Below are 14,571 nucleotides of genomic sequence, written 5' to 3' on the forward strand. Positions count from 1 at the left end.
TGTGTGTGTGTGTGTGTGTGTGTGTGTGTGTGTGTGTGTGTGTGTGTGTGTGTGTGTGTCAAAGAGCAGGTCACTGAGTTCATTTCAGAAGCAGTCCCTGTTCCCCTTACTAGGGAACCCACTTGGACACTGAGCTTCCATGGGCTACATCTGAGCAGGGGTTCTAGGTTATATCCATGAATGGACCTTGGTTGGAATATCAGTCTCAGAAAAGACCCCTGGGCCCAAATTTTTTGGTTCTGTTGCTCTCCTTGTGGAGTTCCTGTCTTCTCCAGGTCTTACTGTCTTCCCCTTCTTTCATAAGATTCCCTGCATTCTGCCCAAAGTTTGACTCTGAGTCTCAGCATCTGCTTTGATACACTGATGGGTAGAGTCTTTCAGAGGCCCTCTCTGGTGGCTCCTGTCCTGTTCACTGTTTTCTTCTTCTTCCAGTGTCCATCCTGTTTGTCTTTCTGAGTGAGGATTGATCATCTTACCCAGGGTGCTCCTTCTTGCTTAGCTTAAGTGTATAGATTTTTGTAGGTTTATCCTATATTATATGTCTGGTATCCACTTATAAGTGAGTATATACCATATGTGTCTTTCTGCTTCTGGGATACCTCAATCAGGATGATCTTTTCTAGATCCCACCATTTGCCTGCAAATTTCATGATTTCCGTGTTTTTTGTTGCTGAATAGTATTCCATTGTGTAAATGTACCACAATTTCTGTATCCATTCCTCCATTGAGGGAGATCTGGGTTGTTTCTAGGTTCTAGCTATTACAAATAAAGCTGCTACAAACATGGTTGAACAAATGTCCTTGTTGTGTACTTGAGAATCTGCCTAGGAGTGGTATAGCTGGATCTCGAGGAAGTGCTATTCTTAATTTTCTGAGAAAGCACCAGATTGATTTCCAAAGTGGTTGTACAAGTTTACATTCCCACCAGCAATGGAGGAGGGTCCCCTTTCTCCACATCCTCTCCAGCATGTGTGGTCACTTGAGTTTTTGATCTTAGCCATTCTGATGGGTGTAAGGTGAAATCTCAGGGTTGTTTTGATTTGCATTTCCCTGATGACTGAGGCCGTTAAGCATTTCTTTAAGTGTTTCTTTGCCTTTCGATGTTCCTCTATTGAGAATTTTCTGTTTATCTCTAGACCCTATTTTTTAATTGGATTACTTTATTTGTTGTTTTTTAAGTTCTTTAGTTCTTTATATATATTCTGGATATTAGCCCTTGAGACAGCTTGTTTAATCGGAACAAAGGCTACTTAAACCTCCGGGGGTTGGGTAAGGCCCTTTGGGGTGAGTGTGTATCATTAGCCATGGCCAGGGTGCTGAGGATGCCTCATTTGGCATGACCTTATATGGGGAGGGATGTTTAACCTGTGTACTCAGCTACATGTCTTCCGGGGATTGGGAGCGAATGTTGAGGCTGTTTGCACTGGGACAGAGCAGTGGGGGAGTAGTCGTACTCCTGCAGATTTTAGATAAGATTAACGGAGTTTGGACACGCTTCGACCCCACTCTTGCTTTGGGTCCTCCAAGTCCTGTGGCTTCCAAGTCCCACAACAAATTCCATTTAGCTACATAGTCATAGTAGTTCTTCGGTAGGGCCTTTGACCTGTCTAGCCACAGATTCTGTGGAATGGAACTTAGAGAAAGTAGTTTCTTACTCCAGAATGGTTGTGCCACTGTTGACCTAGTGGGCATGTATTTCAAGCCAGCCATTGTTGTAGCTTGAAGGATTAAACATCTGGTGTGATTGAGGATTACTTTTCTTCTCCAGTAGTTTGCGTATCATCATCCAGCACTGTAAATGAGAGCATATAGGGATGAAGTGTCCCGGTTTGTAATTGCTTGATTTCATCGTGTCCTGTGACTGGAGTATGTGGTATCTTCATCAACAGGATCTTAATGTCAGGTTGTGGAGAGTAGCCAAGAGCAGTGGCGATAGCCTCAAATGTTAGTAGGCTCTATGGAACATCAGTCCTGTGCTTCAAAGGAGTAACTCATACCCCCACTGGACTTTTTATTTGTTATCCTCTGGTGTCTAGTTGGGGCTTTGTGCCCTGATATAGGGTAATGGTTTTTCAAAATGTCTTTGGGGTTAGCTGTTTGGCATTCCTTCTTCCAATATACCCTTCACTTCTTCGCACCAGTTTAACCCTTCTTGTTCCATGATTCCCTTTTAAACTTTGGTACAAGTGTATTTTACCTCCTCCCTTAAATGTCCCTCCCTGTGATCCCTTAGTAATTACTGGACCTTTGTGGATATTCCAAATGAAATGCATATATTCTAAAGATTGGACAGTAACATCCATAGACAAGAAAAACATAACGATTTTTGTCTTTCTGGGTCTGGGTTACCTCACTCAGAATGATTATTTCCAGCCCTACTCATTTACTTGTGACTTTAAAAAACTGATTTATTTTATTTGATAAAATGTTTTATTTGTGTTTTAGAAAAAGTGAGGAATCTGAGCATTTTGACCCAGGTCCCAGACTTTGAGAGGCTGAGATAGGATGGTCAAGTCGTTTAGGGTTACATCATTTTTTCCTCACTTAAAGACAGGGGAGAACTAATTAGAAAACATTAAAGTGATAATGTAACCTAAGACATGAATTCGTATTAAATAACAACTCTGTAGCTTGGGCATTGAAATGCATACCTGTGACCGCCTAGGAGGCTTCACCCTGGAGTCCAGCTTGAGGCCACCTCCAAAGATGAAACAAAAGGAAAACAAACCAAAGCAGCCCCATACAGTGTTCAGTATTATATTGGAATGTTTCTCACTAAATGTATTGTCTCTGCATGTCTCCAGGTACCTATATGGCTTTGAGGAATACTGCAGGTCAGCTAATATTGACTTTCAGATGGCATTGCCAGAGAAAGTTCTTAACAAGCCATGTAAAGATTGTGAAAATAAAGAAATAAAAGTTAAGGAAGAAAGTGAGACAGAGATCAAAGAAGTAAATGTGGAAGATAGTAAGAACATGATACCAAAAGAGGAGACACCTGCTGAGGATGAGAGTGAAAGAAAAGAAAACATCAAACCCTCTCTGGTAACCTCATACTGTTAATTGTCATCTGTTATCTTGCTATATTTTATAATATTTTATAAAGTTCTCAAATTTATTAGCTTATTATGCAGTAGTATACTTCATAGTATCATTTTAAAAAGATTTATTTATTATGTATACAGTATTCTCCTGCATGTGTGCTGGCATGCCAGAAAAGGGCAGCAGATCTCATTGTAGGTGGTTTGGAGCTGCCATGTTGTTGCTGGGAACTCAGGCCCTTTGGAAGAGCAGCCATTGCTCTTAACTTCTGAGCCATCTCTCCAGCCCTTAATTGCATCTTTTGTTAAGAGCATTTGTTACTTTTTTTATTTGCTGAGGATTAAGCCCAGATCCCAAACTCTTCTACTCAATTATATTCCCAGCCCTCAACTGTTGCTTTATAAAAGTTTTTATAGAAACTATTGAAACAGAGTTTTAGCTATTTTTATGTCATATATTCTTTAAAAGGTAGCTGGGCATAGTGGCCAATGTCTTTAATCCCAGCACTTAGGGAAGCAGAGACAAGTAGTTGCTCTGAGTTTGAGTCTAGCTTGGTCTGCAAAGTGAGTTCAGGACAACCAAGGTTACACAAAGAAACCCTGTCTCAAAAAACAAAAACAAAAAACCAAACCAAAAATCACAATAAAACAAAATAATAAAATGCAAGAGTTTCTTTCGAATATTCTGGCTTTATCAGTAACAATAGCTGTATCATACTGGTTGGCACCTCCTGTTGCTGACAGCTAGGATCATTATTTAGTCTCAAGTTTTTACTGTTGTTGCTTTAGTTCTTCTGATCTTTCTTTAGGGAACTAAAAAAAGTTTATTAGAATCTATACCTGCACAGTCTGATCAAGAAAAAGAAGCTAGCATTAAGAAACTAGAAGAAAAGGAAAACTTGGAAGATTGTGACACAACTAGAGCAGAGGAGTCCCTCAGCACAGAGGTAGATGCTGAAGAAGAGCAAGCACGATCTGGGTAAGACATTTGCTTTGGTTATGGCGCTTTTCGCTGGATATAGTCTTATTTCTTCTTGTGAATGTTTCAATCTAAATTGATTTGACTGATGAAGTACAGAAGAGTCATTTGCATTTGTTAATTAAAAAAATGATTCCTTCAGAGACCCCGTTAATACAAATTGTGGAAAAGATCATGATTTTTTGATCTATTCTTGCTCTCATCATGGAAATTCATAAACAGTTTTCTTGAGGGAATAGTCTTTATTGCACTGTGGTCTGTTCCTGACTGGTGATAAGACTCAATGAAGATGACACTGGCTGTGAGGTCCGAGGCTGTGTGTGTATCTTAAGCAGGCATAGAGTGGGGGCCATTTTGGCTGTGTATGATCAGTAATACTAACTTGATTTGGCTACTTGGGAATGTTGACTTAAATGTCTGCTGGTGGGTTTTTGGCTTTGTAGGTAATCTTTGGTTTTCATCTCTGAGATTTAAAAAAGAAAAAGCATCTGTAGTGCTAGTAGCTTTTTTAAAAGGTACAACCAACTTTGTTTTCATTTTAGCATTTTAAAGATTTATGAATAGGGAAAGAAAAAATAAAACTAAATATTCCCGGGTAAATATAGTAAGAAGTGTTCTTTTTTTTAATATTTTGTTATATTTCTCTGTGTATATAATGTTTGAAGGATACCTTACTGGTTTTGGAGATGATTCCAGTTCAGAAACTTAATAAAGATTGGGATTTTTTTACCTGATGCATATTGATCATGTTATCTTTCTGAAATATAGAAGAAAACAATACAAAGGTAGGGTTTGTCACACTCCTAGAAATACGGAGCAGGACAGTGAAAGGTCCAGTTGAGTAGAGAAGCAATGTGTGCTGTCTGGCTTTCGTGTTGTGTAGAGAATATTAGAAGCATTCCTACCACAGACTTCCACCTCAGGAGGAAATTCCTGTGCAGCTTTCAGCTAAGCATCTGAGAGCTGCAGTGTCTCAAGTGTTTACTACTGTTCACAGATACTTGTAGTAAATCTTTTTCTCTGTTAGTAAGTTTCCGAGTTGGTCCTTGTAATAATAAATAGTGAGTCAATTCTATTTTAAAGTTTCACTAGTCTCTTTAACTTCTTAGTTGTATAAGTTCTCTGTGTACTTTGAATATTCATGTGTACAGCTGTAGCTTGTACATTGATAATAGAGGCAGCCCTGGTCATGTAAACATTACTGCATAGCCCAGTCATGTGGAAAACCAGCCTTTAGATTTATATTAAGTGCACTTATATTTGTACAGTGACACATTTTATTAATGCATGACTGTTCATAGCACTTTTGAGTACTTATATTTAATATTATTTAAATACACAAAGAAAATGACTATTAAAAGTGCAGTCATGTTGTCTGACCACAGGTATGTTCTGAGAAACTGTTGCTAGGCAATTTCATTGTTGTTTGTAGCATGAAAAAAGTATCCTTACAGAGATTAAAATGGCTATGACAACATTAGACAGCATAATCTTGGGGGGGGGGGACTTACTGTATGTGCGGTGTCATGATTGTGCTATGTATATTTTTATATGCTCTGCTGTAACTAGAGTTCATCTGCCCTTCCATTATTTGGCCTTGCTGCCTCTTTCCCAGCACTGCTGTACTGCCTGGCTGCCAGACAAAGAGATGGCCAGTTCCTGGCAGAGGGAAGCAGGACAGTGCAGGATTTTATCATGCTACTTATAATGACACACTAGGTAAACTCTGAATTGTCAGTTTCTGGAGTTTTCTATTCAGTACTTTTTCTTAACTAATAGTGATGATGGTGGGTAACTTACACTGGGGAAAGCAAAATTACAGATAAAGGCAGACACTGTAATTGATTTCTTAGTTTTATCAGAATATTTACAATTATAAAAATAAATACATTGTTGTTTTGGGTTTGTTTGTTTGTTTGTTTGTTTTGGTATATAAGCTTTTCCTGATTGGCTACCACTAAGAATTTCTTTTGTCTTAACTCCATAGTCTGGGTGGGTATAGGAGATTAAAAAGGATAATACTTCTAAGATGCTCGGCCTGGTGTTTGCTCTTCAGTGCATTTGTGTGTGTGTACACATGCGTGTGTGTGTGAGTGTTTGGTGTTTGAGACAAGGTTTCTGTGTGTCCCCTGGCTGTCCTGGACTCCTTTGTAGACCAAGCTGGCCTTGAACTCACAGAGATCTGCCTACTTCTGCCTTCTGGAGTGCTGGGATGACAGGCATGCTTCACTGCATCCAGCTGCGCATTTGTTAAACTGTGGCTTCTTTTTCTTCTTACATTCTAAGTAGAGTAGTAATATCGAAGTAGGAAAATACGGCATTTCTCTTTTGACTCAGGTGAAAAATTATTTTGACATAGCTTATTTTCCAAACATTATTGTTCTTCAGAAAGGAAGTAATATCAGGGCTGCCAGGCTTGCTCTGTGGGAAAAAGCATCTGCCCTGCAAATCTGATTGCCAGCAGTGGAGCCCCAGAACTCAATGGGAAGAGAGCCAACTCCCCAAAACTGCCCTCTGACCTCCATACTTTTCCTGTACTTAATACAAAACATAGATCAACACAATGATTTTTAAAAGATAAATATGTGTGTGTGTGCTTCAGCTTAGTTCTTTATGAGTGTATTGGTTATAAAATTGGTACTTTCAGCAAGTGTCTTTCTGGGTGTTTTATGCTCCATCAGGTTCATCATTCATTTTTGGATTTCCTAGTGATGCTGTTGAAAAAAACAGAGCAGTTTTCATTGGCTAATTGTCAGTATTTATGATGTTTCCTTCTTTGAACTGCAGTGTGTAGTTTAATAAAATTTTATTTATATCTGAGATTGACCTTTAAGTACAAGTTTTTAAATTTTTGATTGGTCTATTTTACAGTTTTCAGTGTTCTATTTCCTCAACCATTTGCAGGACTGTCTTTGTGTCTGATAATAGTGGCATATATCCAGTGTGCACAGTGTAATATTTGATGCATAAGTTGGTATTTTCTCTGATTTGCTTTTGAGCATTCTTTTCTTTGTACCATGTTCTTCATGTTTGTTCTCAGATGTCTAGGATGTAATCCTGAAACATGAATAAGTAGTATTTTTTTCAGAGAACTCGCCAAGCAGTTTCAGTCTATTATATAAATAGCACATTCGCTTAATGTTATTCTTAATAGTTATAATGTCATATCTGACTTTTTTGTGGTTATCTTGGATAATTAAAATACTTCTTCATGATAGAAATGCTAATGTTTGTTGAATAATAGTTCATAATCCTCATTTCATATTAAAACTGTTGACATTTAGGCCTATATTTCTAAATACTAATTGACTTTGAGTGTACCTGAATCTTTACCTATTTCTTTGTTTTGTGTTTCCAAGAACAGCATCTTATTATCTTATCCTTGATCTAGAGATCCTCCTGGCTCAGCCTCCTGAGCCCTAGGATTAAGGGCATGAGCTGCCACTTCAAAGTTGATAGATTTGGTACCTTTGTGAACTCATTTTTCATTTCATGTATCTGTTAAATTTTCTCATTACCTATGTAATGATGTGGTTAGAAATGATAGCTGAGACATGTGCTCACTGAAAAATTTTTTATGAAAAAATGTAAAGCTGAAATTAGTACTGAAGGGGCTTTTCTATGTCTATTTTTTTTTTATAATTACACATTTCCAACTATGAAGTGATAGATCCTTTGTGAGAGAGACTTGTTGATAGTGCAGTTGCAAAGTAGATAGACTGCCTAAATAAAACACCAGATTTCATACTGAAATTTATTTATGTAAAACTACTGGTTGGAAAGATTCAGTACTGGAGATTTTCTTAACCTTTTCAATACAGATTTATGGCTGATGTAAGAAGACCATGAAAGCTGACATGGTGATGAACTCTAGGCTGTGGCAGGAGGATCACAAGTTCCAAGCCCGCTTGTCTACATAATGAGACTTTGTCTCAAAATTTCAATTTAAAAGGGGGGAGGGAGGGACTCAAATACCCATTTTTAGAAACTATGTGGTATTGAGATAATGGAAGTAGCTTCGTGCTTGTACTAGGATGATTAGTGTTTCAGTTTTCTATATTTCTTTTCTTTTCTTTTCTTTTTTTTTTTAGAAACTTTCAGGTTGAAAGAATCTATGGCTGGAAAGTTCAGTAAATGTCTCGTAAAGAGCAGAAATTGTATTAGTTGCATAGATAGATGTGATATTCATGTGGCCATAATAGGAAATCCCTGTGAAAATTAAAATTATATTTCATTTACCTCAACATTTGAGGATCTGGTTGGAACATGTCTTAACATTACTAGGAGTCGCCATCAGTTAGTAAATATTTTTGTTTTAAACATACTTATGTTGTTTCTTTTGGGAAAAGTTTTAGTTAGAAAATGGCATTGAAGTATTTTTTGTGTGTGCTTAAGTTGAGTTGTAAAACATGAGAGAATGGTTAGTCAGCCATACAAGTTTCCTGTTGTTCAACACAATGAAAGGTGGAAATCAGTCATTTTAATCTTTTACTCTGTCTCTGTCTCTTTATCTATTATTTGAGCAGGGTCTTTTAGGTAGCGTGGACTGGCCTCTGAATTCACATTGATTCACTTTGATCCTCCTGCCTCATCCTCCCTAGGATTGCAGTGCAGGAAATTTCTATTAATGGACTTATTTTTGCTTCTTCATTTTCCTCTAAATATATATTTCTGACACTTGTCCTCTCATACAGGTTTTAGTTTTTAATGCTAAATTGAAATTCAGAGCATTTTATACACATGGAACCTGCTGTTCTGGAACAATCACAGCCACGATTTTTATCGGTATATGTGGTTTGGAACTGAAACTCATATGAAGTAACTTTTATTAACTCTGCAATTTTTTAAACCTTTCAAGAGATGAAACCAATAAAGAGGAAGATGAAGATGATGAAGAAATAGAAGAGGAGGAGGAAGAAGACGAGGAAGAAGACGAGGATGAAGATGATGACGACAACAATGAAGAAGAGGAGTTTGAGTGCTATCCACCAGGCATGAAAGTCCAAGTGCGGTATGGACGAGGGAAAAATCAAAAAATGTATGAAGCTAGTATAAAAGATTCTGATGTCGAAGGTGGAGAGGTCCTTTACTTGGTGCATTACTGCGGATGGAATGTGAGGTAACTTGAGTTTCAGCTAGTGATTATTACAAACACTTCTAAAATACTTTTCTATTTAAAAACTTACATAACGCATTACAGACTTACTAGTATTCTAACCGAAATCACATTAACATTAAACATATCACGCTTTTAGCATGTAAATACCTCACTTAATGACACCCTACCACCCTACTTCGTGTTTTCAGCACTTCACAGACATGTTTAGAAACTAGGTCTAGGCATAGATTAATAGAGCATATGCTGGAATGAAATGATAGAAAAACCTCACTCCGATAATGTGTTTTCACTTCTTGACTTCATCATATCATTACCAGGCTGCTTGCTTTTCCAGTTTAAATCCCTACACTCTTCTGTGTGGTCTTCCTAAGCCATCACACCACCCTTCAGTAGGCGAGGATTTCAAAGCTGGACTTTCTTAAGAAGCATCACCGATTTTTTAAAGACCTTATTATCAGCAGCTACTTTACTGCCTTTTCAGAAGTCTCAGGGACTTATTTGTATCTTTGAAATCTTTGTAGCTGGAAACAGCAGCAAGTGTGCTGAGAGAGAGTACACCTGCCCACTGCTCCTGAGTCCAGGCAATGAGAGACAAAGCAGAGGTCTGGATGTAGATGTGGTCAGTGACTTGAGATTTTATCTTGCCTAAATTTGAGGAGTTTATCTGAAGAGACTGTTTCAGTTTTATCCAAAATTGAGAAGCCAGTTTTTAAGAGAAACCACTTAGTTGTCTTTTAACAGTATCTTCTTTTAAGTTTGGTATGCTTATTGTCACATGAAGTTATATGTATGAAATCTAGCCTGTGATAGTGAGGGCTTGAAAGTAGGCTTAGTTTTATTCACTGGTCAGGCTGTATAGTTAAATTTATTCTTGAGTAAGAGGTGTGGCTCATGGGTGGAGTACCCAGTGAGCACTGTGAGTCCTTCAGTTCAGTCCCTGCTGTCACATGTACACAAGCACAAGACTTACAAGGTTTGGGACCTTTTAAGAAAACATTTCAAACAATCCATTTCTTAGTAGCACACCTTTTATTCTTTTGTAATGGCAGGAAATTCTGCAGGTGTGACCTAATCTGACTGCCTTTCTAATTTGAGAAAATTGTAATGTTATACTTACATAGGTGTGTGTGTGTGTATATATATATATATATATATATATATACATATACATATACACACACACACACACACACACACACACATATATGACTGTTATAACACTAGGAAGAATACTGCAACTTAAGTCAGGAAGGAGTTCAGAGACTGGATTTCTGGTCAATACGGTAGTAAAGGTTTGGATTTAAGAATATCTTCTTACCTGTGCTTTGAAGTGTCCTTGTTCTGAAGCATAGACTGCCAGATGGTACACGATACCCCTGCGTGCAGTTTATTCTCACAGCTGTTAGTTCTTCTGTCTTTATTGTAAGGCAATTCATTCATCGACAAGCTGGCTGATACTAGAAACCTCAGATCTTCCGTGGGAATATTTTGTTCTGTTTTAGTCTTGAGCGATTTTCATCTTACTAAACAAAGGTGTTGAGGTGGTCTTTTTCCTCTCTCAGGTGCATGCAAACTTAAGTGTAGACAGTGGAGCCTGAAGGCTGAGCCAGCCCAGCTTCAGGACCACCACACAGCAGAGAGGCTTGCTGTCTTCCAGCTGTCCTTTCTGTACTTCATTCCTAGGTGCTTTGCTGATTTCCACATGGAAGCAATCTTTCCTCTTGGCTTGTATCGAATGCTTGAAATTTTATGAATAGAATTTAGACACTGTTCAGAATTCACAACAGGCAGGGCTTGATTATCTTTATTAATTGCCTTCCTAAGCAAAAACATAAGAAATAGGACACAGAGGAAATTATTTTGCAATTTAAATGTAACTTTTTACAAAACTACTAAAACCATCATGATTTTCTGATTTTTAAGGAAAGATTGAATAAAGAAAAGCATAGTCCTGTTAGTGTTTGGGTTGTAGAAGGCAGAAAGAATATCCAGTGTTTCAGTTTTGAAACTGATAGAAAGCAAGGAAGATTTTTAAGTTAGGGCATTCAGATTTGTAATGACACAGGAAGGAAGGCGAGACCTGATCCAGCAAGTCATGCTTATATTATTAAGATGGATGCTGGCTGTTCTGACCTCAAGCAGTTCTGTGCTAAGGACCGGGCAAGAAGAACCTAATAATCTCGATGAAGACCTCTGGGGTGGATCTGCATACTTGTGCAGCATAGAGGACAGGACTATACTTCAGTACACTAACAATCAGTCTCCTTTTAGTGAGCATTACACTGTTGCTATTGTTCTCTGCAGTAATTACCAAAGAGTATCTTACTGATAAACCAGCAAAAACTGTTATTATTATTGTGGTTGTTCCTTCATGTCTAAAGCTGACCTTGGGGACTACAACAAATCACTATCAGCTCTTCAGTTATTTCCTATACTTGAGGGGTCTCCACTGTTCTTATCTACATTACCATTTAGGAAATATCAGAATGAAGCTTCACATGCAGAGGTTCATGAAAACGGCTTTGTTGGCAGTCACAATGCTTCATGATGAGGATGTTTTAAGAAATTTTGTATGGAGCCATTTAATCTGAAACTTCTTGTAAGGAGAATTTTCCTTCAAGGAACTAAGAATATCTTAGTTTTTAAAAGTTTTGTTGTTGATTTATGTATTTTTTTTATTATTCTAAGATGTATAAATTTAAATATTGTTCATATCCCAGTTTACAGTTACAAAACATTTTAAACAAAGATTACATTTAATATTATTATTTTTTTTGATAAAACAAGATTAAAAGTATTTTATTTAAATTTAAGGACATTTCGAGCTCTTGAGCCCAAATCACAAATGACATAATAGTGGCAGTGAATTTTTCTGATATAGTGATTATGTATTAAATTACCGCCAAATGATGTAGAATCACCAGGCATAGGATGCTTGGAGTGTTCTAAATCATTGTTTGAATAATTTTTAATCCTTCCAACAATAGCATTCAATTTAGAGAAATAAATATAAATAAAATAAATAGATTAAATAATTTGAAATTAACTGTTTTTGAAAATTCATCTTTGTAAAATTCTTGAAAATTATATTCCTAATGGTAGAGTATTTGTTAAGCATGTGGTAGGCCCTAGGTTTAACCTCTAGCAGCACTGCCATAAGAAGAGATTATGATACTTATTTTTTAATTGGGAGGGAGAATCAATTTTTTAAATATGTGAAGTGTTTTGCCAACATTTATGTGTGTGTGGTGCCTACAGAAGTCAGAAATGCTTATTGGCTCCCCTGGAACTAAAGTTACAGATGGTTGTGAATCACCATGTGGGTGCAGAAAACAGAACCCTGGTCCTCTGCAAGAACAGCCAGTGCTCTTAACTACTGAACGATCTCTCTAGCTCCGACTCTAATTAGTTTTAATAGTAGACTCTGCTGTGTGTGTGTGTGTTTTAATGTTAGTGATGTTACTATTTTATAGAACTTGTTGGCAAAGGTATCTTAATTGTCCTTGTTAATAATAAATATAGGATTGATTTTAGAAAATATAGCACATATGCTACGTATGTAATCCTAGTACTCAGTGTTTGAGGCAGAAAATTTGTGAGTTGATGCCAGCCTCGGTTATATAGTACAGCTTTTTTATTTCATCCCCAAAATAATATACCATAAATGTCATTGAACATGGTAGGTGAACTCTTTGTTGTTTTATAACTGGGTATATTAGAACCATCTAGGTTATTTCCCTTTTTTTTTTTTAAATAAAGATTTATTTTTATTATGTGTGTGTATGTGTATCTGTGTGAGTGTATGCTACTTGTGTGTAGGAGGCTAGTAGAGGGCATTGGATCTCCTACAACTGGAGTTACAGGGGGTCAAGAATTGCCTGATGTGTGCTGGGAACCGAGCTCAGATCCCCTACAGGGAGTAGTATGTACAACCACTGAGCCATTTCTGCAGCAGCTTTGCTTGTGATGTAATATGTGAATACTTTATTACAGCATACTGACACTGATTCATTAGTAGAATAAGGAAAAGGTACTTGACTGTAAAACTTTAAATAACTAATTTTATTTTAACTTTTATTTTTTGGTCTTTGGTTTCTGAGACAGGATCTGGCTATATAGCCATGGAATTGGCTTTCCTTCTTTTGCCTTTGTTTCCCTACTGTTGGGGTTACTGGTATGCACCTCTGCGCCTGGCTAACTGTAAGCTCTTAAATATCTAACATTAGTTCTTTTCTATATTAGAAATTAGAGAAAACTGAAAATAGCATTATACTTAATAACATCATATGTGATTTTAAATAAAACTGTGCTATGTATTTTATTGTATTTCCAAAGTATATAGATTTCTCCTTGGAGAGAGAGAAAGAAAGACTGCATGTAGGGCAGATGTGGAGAGGCAGATAATAGTATAATATATTTGAAGGTATTACTTACCATTACTTCGTACAGAAACCTAAAAAATTTTTAAAATATGGTGACATATTCAGCCTTATTTTCTGATCACATTTAGTTGCTTTTTCTCAAGGTTTCTTTCGCAGATGGAAGTTCAGTGCCTACTATATACCAAACACTGTGGTCAGCATTGGCCATTAAGAAGATGGTCCCTATGAAAAGAATTGTAGTCTAGTTAAGGAAACTGTTCCAGTGAGATTTATAATCCATGGATTTTCATCCCTCTCTGTCCTCGATTTCCTGAAAGTTGTACTTGGCCACTGCTCATCCCTTTATCTGAGCTGTAGCTTTTCTTTCACTTCCTATTGTTGATGATTATAGTGCCTTGACAGAACAACTAGCACCCCAAGCACCCCTTCCTTTCTTGACCCTTTCCTTGACCAGCTGATTCTGTCAGAAGCAAAACCAATGTACCATTCTGCTAGTATCTGAAATTAATGATTGTGAACCTTAAAGTGAGCCCTTACTCCTTTTTTTCCTGTTCACTCTCTTATTTTCTTAGCAGACTTTGTTACATTGTTTTTAATTTTTCCCCACTCCCCAAACTCTACCTTTTCACTTTCAGCAGGTAACTTAGATTTTTTTTTTAATATCATTGAGAAATTGAAACAAGAAAAAAAATTTTATCGACTTATACTAACTTCCTGGTTTCATCTATAATCATGCTGTGTGTTTGTCACCACTAGTCACAAATTAATGTCATGCTACTCTCTAGATGTTGTGTTGTAAAAGACACGGGCCCATTTTCTTGATATGTTCAAATTATCCCCACCACTTCTAAGACATGCACTTAATTTCTCTTTCTCAAAGAAAATTCTGTCTTGAGCCTCCTAGATCTGGTTGTGCCATTTCTGTGCATCATTCCATGAACTGTGTGACAGTGTTGTTTGCATCTGTCCTGTTTTATCATTTTTGGGTAAGCCCACTTGGTTGGCCCCACATCTCATGCCTCTAGACTAGTACTTACAGCACTGAGTAGG

The 14,571-nt window shown here is 37.2% G+C and overlaps 1 protein-coding gene across 5 annotated transcripts in view; it reads left to right on the forward strand.

The window, feature by feature from the left end:
- Arid4b (AT-rich interaction domain 4B) overlaps positions 1 to 14,571 on the forward strand; it is a 121,411-nt gene that overhangs the window by 80,214 nt on the left and 26,626 nt on the right. For 3 of the 5 annotated variants that reach the window (XM_055603905.1, XM_055603904.1, XM_055603909.1), the window contains exons 15-17: positions 2,805 to 3,045; positions 3,851 to 4,020; positions 8,879 to 9,139. In XM_055603905.1, coding sequence (XP_055459880.1) covers positions 2,805 to 3,045; positions 3,851 to 4,020; positions 8,879 to 9,139 — 672 coding nt within the window. The remainder of the gene's footprint in view (positions 1 to 2,804; positions 3,046 to 3,850; positions 4,021 to 8,878; positions 9,140 to 14,571) is intronic. The other 2 variants (XM_055603907.1, XM_055603908.1) reach the window with 2 other exon arrangements.

Source organism: Psammomys obesus, unplaced genomic scaffold (assembly GCF_907164565.1).
Source record: "Psammomys obesus unplaced genomic scaffold, mPsaObe1.curated_primary_1811, whole genome shotgun sequence".
Lineage (NCBI taxonomy): Eukaryota > Metazoa > Chordata > Mammalia > Rodentia > Muridae > Psammomys > Psammomys obesus.